General features: G+C 41.2%; 2 protein-coding genes across 5 annotated transcripts in view; both read left to right on the top strand.

Annotated features, from left to right (window-relative positions):
- The window catches only part of slc38a3b (solute carrier family 38 member 3b), a 73,791-nt gene extending 67,311 nt beyond the window's left edge, over positions 1-6,480 (top strand). For 2 of the 3 annotated variants that reach the window (XM_014133879.2, XM_014133878.2), the window contains 3 exons: positions 299-443; positions 3,047-3,150; positions 3,330-6,480. In XM_014133879.2, the coding sequence (XP_013989354.1) occupies positions 299-443; positions 3,047-3,150; positions 3,330-3,434 (354 nt within the window). In that variant the 3' untranslated portion in view covers positions 3,435-6,480. Of the gene's footprint in view, positions 1-298; positions 444-908; positions 968-3,046; positions 3,151-3,329 lie in introns of all 3 variants that reach the window. The other variant, XM_045691882.1, reaches the window with a different exon arrangement.
- Positions 6,481-9,341: 2,861 nt separating this feature from the next.
- Positions 9,342-17,249, top strand: part of gnai2b (guanine nucleotide binding protein (G protein), alpha inhibiting activity polypeptide 2b) — a 95,708-nt gene continuing 87,800 nt past the window's right edge. Inside the window, exons 1-2 of one of the 2 annotated variants that reach the window (XM_014133883.2) lie at positions 9,342-9,894; positions 10,063-10,245. In XM_014133883.2, the coding sequence (XP_013989358.1) occupies positions 10,128-10,245 (118 nt within the window). In that variant the 5' untranslated portion in view covers positions 9,342-9,894; positions 10,063-10,127. Of the gene's footprint in view, positions 10,246-17,249 lie in introns of both variants that reach the window. The other variant, XM_014133882.2, reaches the window with a different exon arrangement.

The raw sequence follows: 17,249 nt of genomic DNA, 5'->3' as shown, positions 1-17,249 counted from the left end.
AAAGACATAGAAAACTGATATTGTATACTGGCCGTTGGGGTGGGATTGGCGTGGTGTCTGGGGGTGGCTTACATTTAGTTTGATTCCTCATGTCTTAATCTGAAATGGTGGGTGTCATGGCTTGATGAATTACAGTAAAATGCTCATTTGAAGAGGAATGACACTGTTGTTTCTGACAGTAACTTACTTATTCCTTCACTCTGCCTCTTTCTCTCCTTATTTCTCTCTCCCCCTCCCTCTCTCTCTCTGTATTTCTCTCTCTCTCTCTCTCTCTCTCTCTCTTTCTCTGACCCCTCAGGTGCGCAGGGCCTTGAACCAGATGTTTTTCTCCAGTAAATCGTTTAACTGGCTTCGTCATGTGGCTATCGCCATCACCCTGCTCTCCTTAATCAACATTCTGGTCATCTTCGCCCCCAACATCCTGGGAATCTTCGGCATCATCGGTTAGTTGCACAGATTAAATTTAGTCCTGGACTAAGAAGTACAGATTAAACCTAGTCCTGGACTAAGAAACACAGATTAAACCTAGTCCTGGATTAAGAAGTACAGATAAAATTTTGTCCTGGACTAAGAAATACAGATTAAACCTAGTCCCGGACTAAGAAGTACAGATCAAACATAGTCCTGGACTAAGAAGTACAGATAAAACCTAGTCCTGGACTAAGAAATACAGATTAAACCTAGTCCTGTATTAATGACGATTCAATGACGATTCTCCATTGAAAGTGCTTTTTAGTCCAGGAACAGAAACCGTCCCTTTAAATTTACATACTTTACCTGACCTAGCCAAAAATATTTGACACGTAGACGTTGCTGTAGTCTGGGATGTTTTACATGTTTAAATGTGTGGTTATGTGTGGTTATGCACCTGCACCTGTAATTCTTGATTCACTTTCTCTCTTTTGCAGCGGCTCTCTGTTTTGATAATATCTCCACTGTGTCTGGCTTTAAAACACAACACTGTCAGGTGTGTGCTACTGGTATCGAAGTCAGGTGCAGGAGAGCAGAGATTTGTGAACAGGCGCACACTTTATTGAGGCAAAAGTGCAAAACGCGCAAAACAGTCACAAGACTTTTGTTTAACAATAAACATCTTTGTGAAATACCACGGAAAAAACAAACCAGTCTGGCGCATAAACAATAAACACGCAACACAAACAATCTTTCGCAAAGACGTGATGGGGAACAGAGGAATATATACATGTAGATTGATTGGGGAATGAAAACCAGGTGTGCAGGGAACAAGACAAAACAAATGGATTCATGAAAAATGGAGCGGCGATGGCTAGAAAGCCGGTGACGTCGACCGCCCGAACAAGGAGAGGAACCGACTTCGGCGGAAGTCGTGACAAACACAAAACGTGACCAGCGGCCCAGCGCTTATTGACTCAATGATAAACACATGACCTGAGGCAATATTTTTTTAAATCTCTTTCCCTTGAATGAACAACATGTTTCATGTTATGGAGGTCAAAGTCAAGGTGGTTAAAGGTCATGGATTGTCACGTCCTGACCAGCAGAGGGCGTAATTCTATTAGTTTTGGTCAGGACGTGGCAGAAATTTTGTGTTATGTGTTAGTTAATTGGGATTGGAGAGTCCTATATAGTAGTGTGTGTTTTTCTTTGGGGTTGTGGGTAATTGTTTCTGTTCAGTGTGTTATGCTGTCAGTACTGTTGAGCTGTCGGTATTTTCTTGTTTTGTAGTGTTCCAGTGATCTTTTTTTGAATTAAATGATGCTGAACACTAACTCTGCTGCATTTTGGTCCACCAGCGCCCCGCATGTGCCAGGGCGAAGTAAGCATTGAGCCTGAAGGGGTGATGCCAACCCTGCGCTCAAGACCGCCAGTGCGCCTCTACGGTCCGGTGTTGCCCGCTATACGCACTAGCATGGAGGTGCGTGTCTCCAGGCTGGCACGTCCAGTACCAGCCCCACGCATCAGGCGTCTAGTGCGTCAGCTCAGCCTCGCCAGTCAGGAGCTGCCAGAGCGGCCCGACTGCCCGGGTCTGCCAGAGCGGCCCGACTGCCCGGGTCTGCCAGAGCGGTCCGACTGCCCGGGTCTGCCAGAGTGGCCCGACTGCCGGGTCTGCCAGAGTGGTCCGCCTGCCCTCCGGCCCAGCCCGAGTGGCCCGCCTGCCCTCCGGCCCAGCCCGAGTGGCCCGCCTGCCCTCCGGCCCAGCCCGAGTGGCCCGCCTGCCCTCCGGCCCAGCCCGAGTGGCCCGCCTGCCCTCCGGCCCAGCCCGAGTGGCCCGCCTGTCCTCCGGCCCAGCCCGAGTGGCCCGTCTGCCCGGCGACGCCGAAGGTGGAGAGAGGTCCACGTCCCGCACCTGAGCCACCTCCAGGATAGGTGGGTTGGGGAGGGAGGGTGTAGCACAGTGCCGTCGTTGACGGCAGCCACCCTCCCTTCCCTCCCTTATTGTTTAGGGGGTATTGTTTATTGATTTTGTAGGGGTATTGGGGATTTTTTGTGTTTTCTTTTTTAAGGTGCATTCCGGGGTCTGCACCTTGAGGGGGAGGGTACTGTCACGTCCTGACCAGCAGAGGGCGTAATTGTATTAGTTTTGGTCAGGACGTGGCAGAAGTTTTGTGTTATGTGTTAGTTAATTGGGATTGGACTCCCAATTGAAGGCAGGTGTGTTGAGTTGCCTTTGATTGCGAGTCCTATATAGTAGTGTGTGTTTTTCTTTGGGGTTGTGGGTAATTGTTTCTGTTCAGTGTGTTATGCTGTCAGTACTGTTGAGCTGTCGGTATTTTCTTGTTTTGTAGTGTTCCAGTGATCTTTTTTTGAATTAAATGATGCTGAACACTAACTCTGCTGCATTTTGGTCCACTTCTTCTCTCCATGACGACAGTTGTAACATGGATCAAGCCACAGCACCAATCATCATCCACTAAAAGAGGAAAATCTGACAGTGTTTGTGAATGTTGGCCTTGGCCCATATTCTGATTTTGGACAGTTTGTTCTACTGGATGTCCTGTGTAAAATGATCTGTAGCCCTGACCTTCATCTCTCCTCCTCTTCCTCCATCCTCCTGTTCCTCCTCCAGGTGCCACATCTGCCCCCTGTCTCATCTTTATCTTCCCTGCCGTCTTCTACATCCGCATTGTGCCTAAGGAGCAGGAACCCATGTTTTCCACCCCCAAGATACTGGTGAGCACATATCTCATCCTCTCCATGATAATTGTAATATACTCATATCTTGATTTGATCTGTGTAAGATTCTTCATTATTACTGTTATTGTGTGTCCTTATGACTATGGTTAGAGTATGGTTCTGGTTACCATATAAAAATAAATATTCTAATGATGGTGTTTCCTCTGACTTCCCAGGCTGCCTGTTTCGCTGCTCTGGGCGTCGCCTTCATGACCATGAGTTTGAGCTTCATCATCATTGATTGGACAACAGGGAGCAGCAACTCTGGCGGTGGCCATTAGAGGCCATCCTCTGCTCTTCGCATGCCGGGGTCATCTGGGCTTTAAGGGGATGCCTAGGTGTGTGTTTAGAACTGTTTTCATGTAATTGATGCACTATCCCCTCCGTGGTAGAGCAAGGGTCAAGGCTAGGCTTCAGTGAGGTTGGGGTTAGGGAGGGGGAGACATAATCAACCCGCTGGGCAAAACCATGCTGAGCATTTCAGTCCTCTTGAGACTAAAGACTCGGACAAAACATTCTGTACTACTGTAAAGCAGTAGAGAACTTATTTGAACAAAATGTTTCATAATCACTGTATGTAGGCCATCACAGAGGAGTGCTTTTACATGAATCATCAGGACTAAACAGGGTATTTTTTTTAAATCATGCTGATTATTATTATTTATCAGTGGGATAGTGCATCCAAGTCAATCCATAATGGACAATCCAGAAGAAAGAAACTCATGCTGGTTCTCCCTCCTTCATTCCCTCTCTCATTCCTTCCATCCTTCCATCCTTATCGCTTTCCATCCACCTGTTTCTTTCTCCCTGACCCCTGTATTCATGTGAACTGCAGCTACATGTACTGTAGTACTGTACATATGTAGAAATGGTGGAATCTATATGTAAAGAAGGCAAAGGAAGCACATGACTACATGATAGGGAAGTGACTATACATTATGTGTCATATGGTATTTTTGTACTATAGAAGAAATGGTTACATCTATACGTTAGGTGAGTGCTGTAAAACATACAGTCTGTGGTTCTCTTGGTATTCCTGTCAATCACTTTGTGCCTTCAGCACGCACGTTAACCATCAAAGTTTACCACGCTTTTCCAAATATTCTATTTGTGTGGGCATACACAGATTAAGTATATTTTTACATGTTTTCTACCAGGAGTGCCATTAGCCTGTGTTGTTTTATCTGCCAAAGCTAAGGGTGTATGTGGTTGTTGGGCTTAGTTCAGGCTTATGTCCCATGATGCATTATGTTATTGAACTCTTCCTGTGTCCCTGGTACCTACAGTACACTCAGATGATGGAAGAATGACTCAACCAACCACACCAATAGCCTATACAGTGAAATAGTAATCTCTATTTATTTAACTAGATATATCCCTGTTTTTTAATTTCACAAGGTGTGCTAATGGAGTATTTAACTATATGATCAGGTATTTTGATAGACTTTATAGATGGTATGTACAGTCTGTAGTGTATTGTATGATATTGCATATTGGAGGGTTTAGGTGACAGTTGAAAGTGTAGGAGGCGATCTTGAGGGCAATGAGCTGATTAAGAAGAAAAACATAAACAGCCTTTTACATTCATGTTAGTTAGATGATCAACTGACATCCTAGATACAGTATTGACAGATTTTTTATGATCAATTGTGCTTTTATCAATTTAAGATTAATGACTTAAACTTGCCTTTTTAACACTAATAGCACATATTCAATTAATACTTATATTTCGACAATGAATTTGTAAACCCTTGTCTAAATTCAGTACAGTTCAAATGTACCCTGGGGTTTGGCTTACTGTTTTTGGCATGACGAAATATGGAGGAAAAGTGTTTTGGTTATGTGGTTGTGGCGTAAGGTCCGTCTATGTTGTTGAACTAGTCTTTATTGTGTTTTAACATCTCTTTTCCACTTGTTTTGTGATTGGTGGTTGAAGTTTTAGTGAAGGAAGCAAGAGTGTCACCAGTCTGGTGATTGGCTGATTTATTCATTGATTAATTTAGCACACTAAATGAACTACTGTGATATTCCAGGCATAGTATGCTGATATCAGGACTCTATTTCCAAAACGTGTGGCTATATGGCTGTATCTCTTAATGTATCTGGTTTCTAAACGTAAGGTCTTGTGATCAAGTACAGTTTTTAATGCGTTGGCGATGAAGTGAAGTGAGATTGTTAGATTTGAATGTGATTCGAAAGCCCCTTCTTTAGGCTTCTCAATTTCATAACGCAACATTTGATAAATGGTTTTCAAAACAACACTGTGACATCTGTTCTCTCAAAAAACTGGGATAGCATTGTAATAACATTGCTATAACATTGATAATTGTTGAAAAAAAACATAATATAACTTATTGAATCCTGTTATAGCTGAAAGAGTTGAATCGACACAACCTGTGAAAAATAATTGAACCAATGTAAAGGTTAGACTCACAAAGTGGTGGTTACTTTGTTAGTGGTGTTTGCTAATCTCCAATATATATTTTGCCAAGTCCTACGTATGTAAGACAATTGTTATTTTATATTTCATTATTCTTATACACTGCTTCTGGTGTTGCTTTGTCTTTGTGCACAATAATTGATTTACATTTTTTAATGAAGAAAATATTGTTGTGCAGTCTGTTTCTTTTACTCAACGGCTAAAAAGTTATTGCATGTCTCTGCCTCAAACCCATATTTCTCCTGGTCTTGCTGAGGCAGTGGTTGTGGTATAAAGGAGGCAACACCTTGCCATAGATCAAGAACAGGCAACTCAAGTGTCTGCTGGTTGTCTCTGCTCCCTGGTACTTCATTGATGCATAATGGTCATTGGGTTCTCAGGTCTCTATCAGTCGCTGAGTTGAATGAATAATACAACAATAACCAGTAGACACTATGGTCCAGCCTGTCCCTGCCATAGACTGTGGTATATTACCTAAATCCTTAGGCCTCTTCTGTCTGGGAATGTGCCTACAGTATACAGTATCTAGCTACTACCAACTGCTTCTCTCTGATAGCCCTTGCACTTCAACTTTAGAGCTTTGCTATCACTGTTAGAATGTCTGGGGCAACATTCTCAACATTTGGCATCTTTCTCTTGTACCCAACCCAAACTATGCAAGCCAGTTAACATGTTGTTATGCTCGTTTTATCTTTGCAATTTATTTCTGAGGAAATGACAGCACTATGCGTGAATAACAATTTATGTATGAACTTTGGGCTTATAAGGTGGCTTATATAAATAATGTATATAAATGTAAACCCTTTATATTTGTGATGCATATCTAGCTTTTATAGTGTAAATAGCAGGGACAGTTTCAGTCTGACAATAAAACAAATGTAAAAGTTTTTACACCGAGTCATTTCTGTCCTTATTTGTTGTTTGTATTATCACCACACACACACGCACGCACACACACACACACACACAGGTTTGTTATAGCTTCTGTCAAAGTGTTTCTGCTCTATGGTCAAGTAGTACATGGTCTATGGTCTGCCATACTAGTCAAGGTAAAGCTGTGTTTAGATAAACACACTTAAACTTCCCCTGGATCAGTATGCCCCTGTCCTGTAAACAACCCTAATGTTTACGGGACAACTATGGGACATTTTCTTGTCAGATTCCAGTTAGGTCTGGTTTTACTTTTATTTATGCGTTACCAAGAAAAATCTCACTATGAATATTCCTAATTCCCAACACATGGGGGCGCTACAAACGAATCCATAATATACTCTTGTACACCAGGTCATGAGAATGTGCCTTCTTGGATGGATGCTTCATTCAAGAAAGTACTGAAAAAAACATGCTCTCTTTTCATCTTCCAGTGTAAATCAAATCCATTTTCAGTCTTGCCACTATTATCAGATGCATGTGCAAATGAAGCCCCTCGAGAGGTCATGAGCACTATTCAGCGCAGTTAACCACCCTCACACTATCAAATCAAATTTTATTAGTCACATGTGCCAAATACAACAGGTGTAGACCTTACAGTGAAATGCTTACTTACGAGCCCCTAACCAACAATGCAGTTAAAAAAATAAAATAAATAAGAGTAAGAATAAGAAATAAAAAGTAACAAGTAATTAAAGAGCAGCAGTAAAACAACAATAACGAGACTATACACAGGGGGATACTGGTACAGAGTCAATGTGCAGGGGCACCGGTTAGTTGAGGTAATATGTACATGTAGGTAGAGTTATTAAAGTGACTATGCATAGATGATAACAACAGAGGTCGACCAACTATGATTTTACAAAGCCGATACCGATTATTGGAGGACCATAAAAGGCCGATACTGATTAAATGGCCGATTTTTATATATATATTTGTAATAATGACAATTACAACAATACTGAATGAACAATGAACACATTTTTTTACTTAAATAATACATAAATAAAATCAATTTAGTCTCAAATAAATAATGAAACATGTTTCATTTGGTTTAAATAATGCAAAAACAAAGTGTTGGAGAAGAAAGTAAAAGTGCAATATGTGCCATGTAAAAAAGCTAACGTTTAAGTTCCTTGCTCAGAACATGAGAACATATGAAAGCTGGTGGTTCCTTTTAACATGAGTCTTCAATATTCCCAGTTAAGAAGTTTTAGGTTGTAGTTATTATAGGAATTATAGGACTATTTCTCTCTATACCATTTGTATTTCATATACCTTTGACAATTGGATGTTCTTATAGGCACTATAGTATTGCCTAATCTCGGGAGTTGATAGGCTTGAAGTCATAAACAGCGCTGTGCTTCAAGCATTGCTAAGAGCTTCTGGCAAACACAGGAAAGTGCTGTTTGAATGAATGCTTACGAGCCTGCTGCTGCCTACCACTGCTCAGTCAGACTGCTCTATCAAATATCAAATCATAGACTTAATTATAATATAATAAACATTCGATCTTAGTCCTGTACTGACGCTTTGCCTGTTTGATGATGCGTCGGAGGGCATAGCGGGATTTCTTATAAGCTTCAGGGTAAGTCACACACCTTGAAAGCAGCAGCTCTAGCCTTTCGCTCAGTGCGGATGTTGCCTGTAATCCGTGGCTTCTGGTTGGGGTATGTACGTACGGTCACTGTTGGGATGACGTCATCGATGCACTTATTGATGAAGCCAATGACTGATGTGGTGTACTCCTCAATGCCATCGGAGGAATCCCGGAACATATTCCAGTCTGTGCTAGCAAAACAGCCCTGTATCCAATCATTTCAGACACAGTAGTTATTCATATGAATCATACATCTTCTTTAATCAGTATTAAAACAACATACTTATAAAGAGGACTAACTGTTCCCTGTAGGCCTACATGAAACAGTCAAAAATCAGTGTGAGGGTCCCTTCAACAGAACATTGCTTAGTTGTTGCCAGTAAAGTGGTTAATTAAGTTATATGATATGTGTTCATGAATAGGCTTTTGAACATGAAATCATATGAGAATAGTTTGGACACCAAAGAAATCACTTAAGAAAAATACAGCCATCTGTTTTATGTGTTGTAATACTCCCCTTGTGTCCAGATCAATGTATCAATTTACCTACACTGTAATTACACTAGAATTATACCTGCCGTGTAACTAGCCTACCATACAATTTTAGGCCACTTAATGTAAAGTGCAGCAGATCCATTTAAATGTTTAGTGCAGATCCATTGCTGGTGGAGAGGTTTCATAGTCATCCCATCCCATGTTCATTTAGATATATGGACACATTTCTTATTTATCATCTGGAAAAAACATGGATTCCTATAATTAGACCACCATGTGAATGATGATGCTCACGCAGATCATTGCAGTGCTCACCCTCTACCTAACCTATTTACAGTATATTCCCATAATTGCTAGCCAAGTAGGCTACCTCAACTTTAAGCGCAGACTAGTTTTTTAAAAATGAATTCCTACTCCTTCGAGTCGCTATTAGTCGAAACTTCAAACATGTAAATTCTTAAACCCTTATCGTGTACCTGTTTGTCCTCTGATGATGAGTGCCTTTCTTTATTTGCTGAAACCCATACTTTTTAATAAAACGTCAATCAAATAAAACCACAGACTGTTTCCTTATTGCTGTTGCTCTAAGATGGCAACAGCGCGAATGCGCATGTGCCAATTAAAACAAGGAAACAGTCGGTGGTTGTATTTGATTACCATTTACTAAAAGGTATGTTTACTCCATGGAGTTGAGGTAGGCTACTACATAATTGCCTACATTTCCCATAAGACAAGAGACTTGCGAATCACGGCATTTACAGCAGGGTTTCAAATTGGACGCATTTGGCACTAGGCTATTGCCTCCCTTTACTGCAGAAACCTTACCAACGGTGGTGTATCAACCATTTGTTAAATCTACGACACACAATGTTGATATATTATATCAACTGAGCAAAGAAAGGGTGTCAACAAATCCCCGTAGAAGGCAAGCAGTAGGTTGGCAGCTGAAGTGCGCCAGCGGTGTGTCTGGATTTCCACTGGATATGTTCACTTGACTGCGCGGTTGAGTCTGGGAGCGCAGTCGCTCGCTAGGAACACATCCATGTGATTGAATTCCACCTACCTTCACTTGGTCGAAAGAAACGAACGAACGAGGAATACGATTGACTAGCTTATATCTGCGCGACTGTCAGAATTGATCATAATTGATTACCAATGGTCAATACTACAGAACCAATTCGTTTACGCCACCTGAGATTTGACTGCAACTTTCAGTGGTATTCCTTGGAGTAGCATCTCCAAGAAGATTGCTCTGCGACCAAAAGGATATAGCTAGGTATTGACGGAACATTTGTTTACATCACTCAGAATAACGACATTTTGTGCGTGCCATTTGGATTGAACTAGAACTAGACTAGTCTACAACATTTTCACGCGCACGTCTCTTGAACAGGACAGGAAGGATTTTGAATAACCGTTTCTTTTTTGTTGGCGTATCAAACAGCAGTCAAGACGAAATCCTTCAAGAATCCTTGCGCCGGCCGTCAGTGCGCGCGTGCTTTTGGGAACATGGGTTGTACGTTAAGTGCAGAAGATAAAGCGGCGGCGGAGAGATCAAAGATGATTGATAAAAATCTCCGCGAGGATGGAGAGAAGGCGGCAAGGGAGGTGAAACTGCTCTTACTAGGTATGGGATGGCGTTTATTCTATTCATTTGCTTGTCCGAATGGACGACTAACCAGTGTAGGCTACGTTCCTTGTTGGGCTCTGTTTCGGGGTTGAGTGCTTCAAACTCTGAAACAGAATTGTCCACAATTTTGATCATAAGTGGTAGCGTAATGGGCTGCATCACAAGCCGATCATCACTTTGCCTTTTGGCACCGGTAGGGTGTCCATCCGCGGCGCACGCTTTGTTTATTTTCTACCGAGCGTTGACTGCTATGTGGTCGACTGTTGATGCTGAGCTTGCTCTGCCAACGCCTTAGAACACATTACATAATTACTGTAGCAAAGAAACATAAGCAATTATCCTAGTGCAACGTAGCTCTCGGTCAAACAGAGATGTTGTATTCATTCATCAATGTGGTCCTGAATTGCATCTCCTTGTGTGACAATGCATCTGCCATGTATCTGTTTGGGTGAAAATCACTGGTTCCCAGCGGTGGTACTTGGCCTGTCCACAGGGGGTACTTGAGAAGACTGATGAGACCATAGGCTTACTGGTAAAATCCACATGAGGTAAAATGCACACGAGGGCGTACTTCAGGCGTACTCGGGGCGAAAAAGGTTGGGAATGGGAACCACTGGTTTAGTCAGTCAATATTTTGTTCAGAACAGGTAGCTACATACTTATTATTACACAGGCTGTGTTGAATAGGCATAGTAATGTATGTTGGAGGGAATGACATTGCAATCAGGAATTTGACAGAAAGTAGTAAACACTCCACCTCCTCTGTCACATTTTCACACAAATGAAGGTTTTGGGCTTCAGCAAAACATGTTTTGTAGTATTTAGCCAATGTAATAATCTAACCCGATGTGATGTCACTGTGCAAGGCTAAAGAGATAGAATCAGTGTATTGGGGAGTGTGTTTATGTAATAATCTAAACTAATGTGATGTCATTGTGCAAGGCTAAAGAGATAGAATCAGTGTATTGGGGAGTTTGCTTATGTAATAATCTAAACTAATGTGATGTCATTGTGCAAGGCTAAAGAGATAGAATCAGTGTGTTTATGTAATAATCTAAACTAATGTGATGTCATTGTGCAAGGCTAAAGAGATAGAATCAGTGTGTTTATGTAATAATCTAAACTAATGTGATGTCATTGTGCAAGGCTAAAGAGATAGAATCAGTTCCTAATGTGATGTCATTGTGCAAGGCTAAAGAGATAGTCAGTGTGTTTATGTAATAATCTAAACTAATGTGATGTCATTGTGCAAGGCTAAAGAGATAGAACATTGTTTATGTATAACTAATGGAGTCATTGTGCAAGGCTAAAATCATTTTTTTATTTTATTAGGCTAAAGAGATAGAATCAATGTATTGTGTTGTTCACAACAGCAGTATTAGGCCTAGCCTAACCTGGGTAGCCTTCTTGTTATTGCTGATTCTTATCTCAGACTCTAATTTGTTGGTACACTGCAAAATGCCCCACTCCTTCCAGCTGCAGTGCTGTAATCACAACAACACATTCACCTCTATTGAATATGAGTATTTTGCATTATGATTGATGCCACACATTCCTACCAATCACAGTTTTGTGAACAAAACACAGAGGTTTTGAAAATTCCTATTTGCAATATGATCGACCTTGGAACCTTCCAAGGTCCCCAAAACAAAGCCAAATCAATTATGGAAATATGGAGTCGATTGCTTAGGTTCCCGACTTGGACAGGTTCCCAGTTTGCAGAGGGAACCACACTGGAGTTGTATGTCCTGGGATGGGCATAACGATATTACAGTAACCTCGGCTGACATTGTTTGGCTGTACAGTACCTCTCTGGTCCTTTTGGCCAATGTTTTGAAAGAAATACTGTGTGCCTCAATATAGAAACCCTCCATTTACACACTGGCTTGCTCACCGAAAATGGGCCAAGTTGAAAGACCTACATTTGGGAGCTTCTTGGAAACTAAAAAAGCTATGGCATAAAAAGGAAAGGGGCTAGTGTAGTCCTATGGATTTTCAGGCAAATCACCTGGTCATCTTGTCACATCTATAGGCTAGCCTACACTCTTAGAAGTAAAGGAGTATAACCTTTTGGGGTTCACTTGCCACATCATCACGATGACCCAAAATGCATAATTTGATTTAAAAATGCATCATCATGATGATGTGGCAAGTGACATTTTGCTTCTTGAAAGTACAATATCTTAACTTGACTGCTGACATGCAAAACATGTTGGGACTGTATCAACAGCGGAATAATGAAGAAAATACCAAAATATCGTTTTTAGGTAGATTTTTCCATCAATAACTCAGCAGCAACAACCCAACCTGACTCTTTTTAAAGAAAACAACCCAACGAAGTGACCCAATGCCTGCAACCCAGCAGTTGGGTCAATCGAACAACCCAGCTTTCTTAAGAGTGTAGGCTAGGTAGAAGATACTGTAGCTAGCTAGTGACTTAAGCCAACTAATAATTATCATCATAAACACAAGTCATTACCATCACAATATTAGTTTTTTTTGTAGAAAATGATTGAATATTGCTATTAAATTAGTACTCATAAAGGAATGGGCAATTGTTTACAATTGCGAGCTATCCCATAAAGCCATTGCCGAAAACCACATATTTTCATCTTCTTCTGAGTCCGGCAGCGCAACAAATCCAATGGCAAAATAAATTCAAAGTGTTCTGCACAACTCTGACAGTATCTGGGTAAATATATTCCTGAGAGACAGTCATATGTCACCACCAGGCTTAACACCAGATCACAGGGAGACATGATAGGAAACGAAGATAGCCAGAGTGGATAAGAACTGGATAGGCTCTCTGCAGATAGGATTCTGCCCATCAAGTCTTGTGCAGCAGTTATTGCCTGTGCAACAGGGACACATTCAGATAAGAGGCAAAACGAGATAACCCAGACAAACAACCCAATCAGCGCCAAATAGCGTCTGCTCATAGAAGATGCGTGACTTTGCGTAATCTTCATAAAACAGGCATATTTTCTGGAAGTATGTACAGTATGTATCAGTGTTTCCCCTAAATTAATTTAGCAAAGGTGGGCCGTAGCTGCTAAATCATGGCCGCCACAAAAATAGGATGTTCTGGATGCTAAAATGTTTTCAGTGTCAACTTAAATGACTAAAATCATATATAAAATATGTAGAAAAGATAATGGAGCTGTATCATTTTTAATAAGATCATCTTTGAGAACTAACAACCATCCGAATAAAAACCAGACAGTGAGGGAGAATCAAAAATTCCCAAAATGTCATGGCATGGGGTCCCCATTGATTTTGATATAATGTTTGAGTCACTCAGATAGCCATGACATAAACCATGGCAAAATGTGTAGAATTGCAGGAAACTAATTCTAAAACTGTAAAATGTTCTCTCTGCCCCATAGAGACAATTTGTATTAAAAGGAATTATAGGTCATATTTCATTGAAATCTGTAAACACTGGGCAGTTACATTAAAACAGAAACATTTTGTCTGTTCGATGGTAGCGGACAAAGTGCACAGACGCAATGCACACAACACTAAATACTTCCTGCAAGCTAGCTAACCACTGTAGCTAGTATTGACATTATAATAAAATCACAATGGATCTATTTCCATGAAATAGGTGTCTGTGTTAGCTGCCGAGTTAGTGCATTTTCCTTAGCTAGCTAGTGAATATGCTAATGTTTATCTAGCTAGCTAAACATTTGGCTATGGGCTGGCACTTGCCGTATGGCATTATGGAGAGTGAATTAATTTGTTTCTTCATCATCTTGCTAGGTAGTTATCTAGCTGTGGCCATCTGGCTAGTATCAACAAGGGCTTTCTACAAAATAGCAACAATAGCGCAGATAGCTAACTAGCTTACATTGGAATCTAGACCATAAACTAAGCAACACACACAAACATGCATTGTCAAACAATGCTACTGCCACCTTCTGGTTTGGAGTATTTGAACAAGGCTGAGTGGCTGACGACTTCAAGGTCTTTTCTAAGTACTGCCGGCAGGCAGACGTTTGACAATCCTACCAGTCTGTCTAAGCTATAAAACGACACAATTGGTCACACCTGATACCCCCCCTTAACTTTGCCACCGCTGCTGGGTGGGGGGGGAGTCCTGGTGTTGGTAGCTGTGACAAACTTTAAGCGAATATGTTGCACCTGATGGCAAAGAAAAATGATGTATTTCAGGTTTTTTTAAACACTGTTCCTACTCAGGTATCTGGAGGTAGGGAAAGGTATTTAGGGAAATTAAATATAATGCTTTGACTAAGTGTCAATGTCACTTTTATTTGGTCAACACTGCCATGCTCCAAGAAAGGATGTGAGCAAGTGTAGTGTAAGTGTAGCCAAGTCCAGTGTAAATTGATTTTTTGATTGCAGAACAATGTAGGGGCATGCTTCTTCTCTTGGACACTGTAGACATCCAAGGGAGTATCTGAGTAGGCTGGAGAGCAATTTACAGTAATGCGTGCATAAATTATTCGTATGGGTGGCCCCAGCAAGAATCAAACCCACGATTCTTGGCGTTGTGAGCGCCGTGCTCTACCAACTGAGGCACACAGGTTGAGTGTCAGTAAACGCTATAGATGGCATGTAAAATATCACTGCCATCTATGGTAACTCGCCTTCATGCAGTATCTCATCCATGGCCAATACAGAGTTTTAAAAGGAGAGATACTGTAGGATAGTTCAAGTGCATATCCATCAGTTATATACAAACCAGTGTAACCTGTCATCTACACTTTCTCTGTCATACTAAACTGATGTGAGGGTGGAAAAAGGGTTAATCTCTCGGTCCTACCCTCTTGTTCAACAACATGTTTTTCTATTTCAGATATTGACCTATAGGTAAGCCTTAGGTCTATCCTTTCTAAAATAGTTTTCCAGCTGTTCTTACCTATTTGATTCCCCTTTTCCACAATTTCTGTAAAGCCTCTTGCAGTTCAACAGCTGAGTGGATGTCTTCTCGGCACTTGCACTCCCCAATTATTTGAGAGAGAGACGTCGGACAGACCAACCGACATGCACATGTCCTCTATGCTTATTGTTATTATTAAATGTATGGTTATTTTGACCCTTGATTATTGTTGTTACTGTTATCCCGTTGACAATATTGATTACTATTATTAATTATGTTAATATTGTACATCTCCAAGGTAAGCTTTGGCAATATGTACATTGTTACATCATGCCGAGAGAGAGAGAGAGAGAGAGGAGGGGGAGGGAGAGAGAGCTAGTAAGAGAAAGAGTGAGCTAGAAAGAGAGAAAAACAACATGAGAAATCACTCAGTGAACTAAGCGTCTCACTTTCCATAAGGGCCTCCACTCCTCAATGCAGATATTATCCCTGTGGTAATTGGATGGTCTGGCACACACTCATACATATGAAAAGACATGCAACAGAGGCAGTTAGCCCTGGTGGGTCTAAACTGTACAATCCTGTAGCCTATCCTATACTATGTTGTGTATACCACCAGCTGTTTTCTGAAGTGCATGCCGTGTGAAACTTTAATGTTATTCTGTCACGACCATAGGAGGTGACCATGCATTCAGCTCAGTGACAGCAGCTGACTGTTTGGCTGTCAGGGCTGCTTTGTGTGACAGTACAGTCACGCTGGGAGAGCCCCTGCCAGGGGCCAGGTGTGACAGACACTCTGAACCAGCAGAGCCAAAGTAACAGAGACTTAATTCAGCAAAATAGAACTTCCTCTGCTTGGTATCTTCAGGAAATGACTGAAAAAGACAGGGAACTAGTGTGAGGAGCTAGGGGAGAGGGAGTTAGGAATGAGTTGAAACAGTAAGAGAAAGGTTATAGAAATCATGCCCTGTTATGTTTCCTTGTCTTGAGGTTCTTATGACTCATCAGAACCAGTGGGAAATACCAGAGCAGGGTTTTTCCAACCCTCCAATTAAGACAAACTTATTCTACTCTGTTCTGATCCTGGCTCCAAAAATTCTTCCTCCACCAAATCTACGCAAATTACATTTAATTTCATGAGAGTCGGTACAGCCCCCTTGCCCCTATTTTGGGACTACTTGAGATGCAGGAGAACAAACGTTATTATAGCCCGAGAGAACCCAGACCTTTGAAAGATTGAGTTTGAAGTCAATATTTCCACTGTTAAAGTCAAATCAATCAACTTCCATTACCTGGTTTCCAGAAAAGGTTATTATAACATGGATGTCAAGGTTATCCTGTTCGCTGAGAACAAAGATAGAGAAAGGTAAAGCCATCAGAGTTCATTAAAAACCAATTCACTCTCAGCTCCTGGGTCACCCCAGACTAATAGCCCAAGATGAATTGAACGTGAATAATCTATTCTTTTGAAATCAACAAATGCTCTACTCTCTTTCCTAGAAACACAACACAGGGCATTAAACTAGCTCTCCCCTAGTGTTTTCAGGAAAACCATTTGTTTTGGGACATGGTGACATGTTACCCCCTAGCCTCTAGCAAGGTCTCTGTGACCGTAAAACAACCCATCCCATCCCAGTGACAGCGATAACATTGCCAGCTAAGACAAATAGTGACTGTCTGGTCATGTGTTTTATTTGTGCTATCCAGCATGCAATCCTATGTGTGCAACAGATGTGTAGAATGAGAGATGATATTTAGATTTTTGATTTATCAGGATCCCCATTAGCTGACGTCAATGGCGACAGCTAGTCTTACTGGGTTCGGACACATAACAAAAAAAGATATTACAGACAAAAGACTTTACAATTTACATATATGAACATGTAGTGTGTGTGTGTGTGTGTGTGTGTGTGTGTGTGTGTGTGTGTGTGTGTGTGTGTGTGTGTGCGTACCGCTCTGTTCTTGGCCATCTGCAGCTTAACTCAGTCTTTCTTTGCATCACTTGACCATATTACTGGACAATACTCAAGATAAAATAAAACTAGAGCCAGAGGATTATATCAATGATACCCCTACCCCATATTATGAACGTTAAAATTATTCATAATAATTTAAACACTAATTGTCCCAGAGGGATTTGGGTGTGTGAAATGGGAAT

This window comes from Salmo salar, chromosome ssa12 (genome assembly GCF_905237065.1).
Source record: "Salmo salar chromosome ssa12, Ssal_v3.1, whole genome shotgun sequence".
NCBI classification, from domain to species: Eukaryota; Metazoa; Chordata; class Actinopteri; order Salmoniformes; family Salmonidae; genus Salmo; species Salmo salar.
The sequence above is the reverse complement of the archived record's forward strand: the minus strand, read 5'-3'. Positions and strand labels throughout refer to the sequence as shown.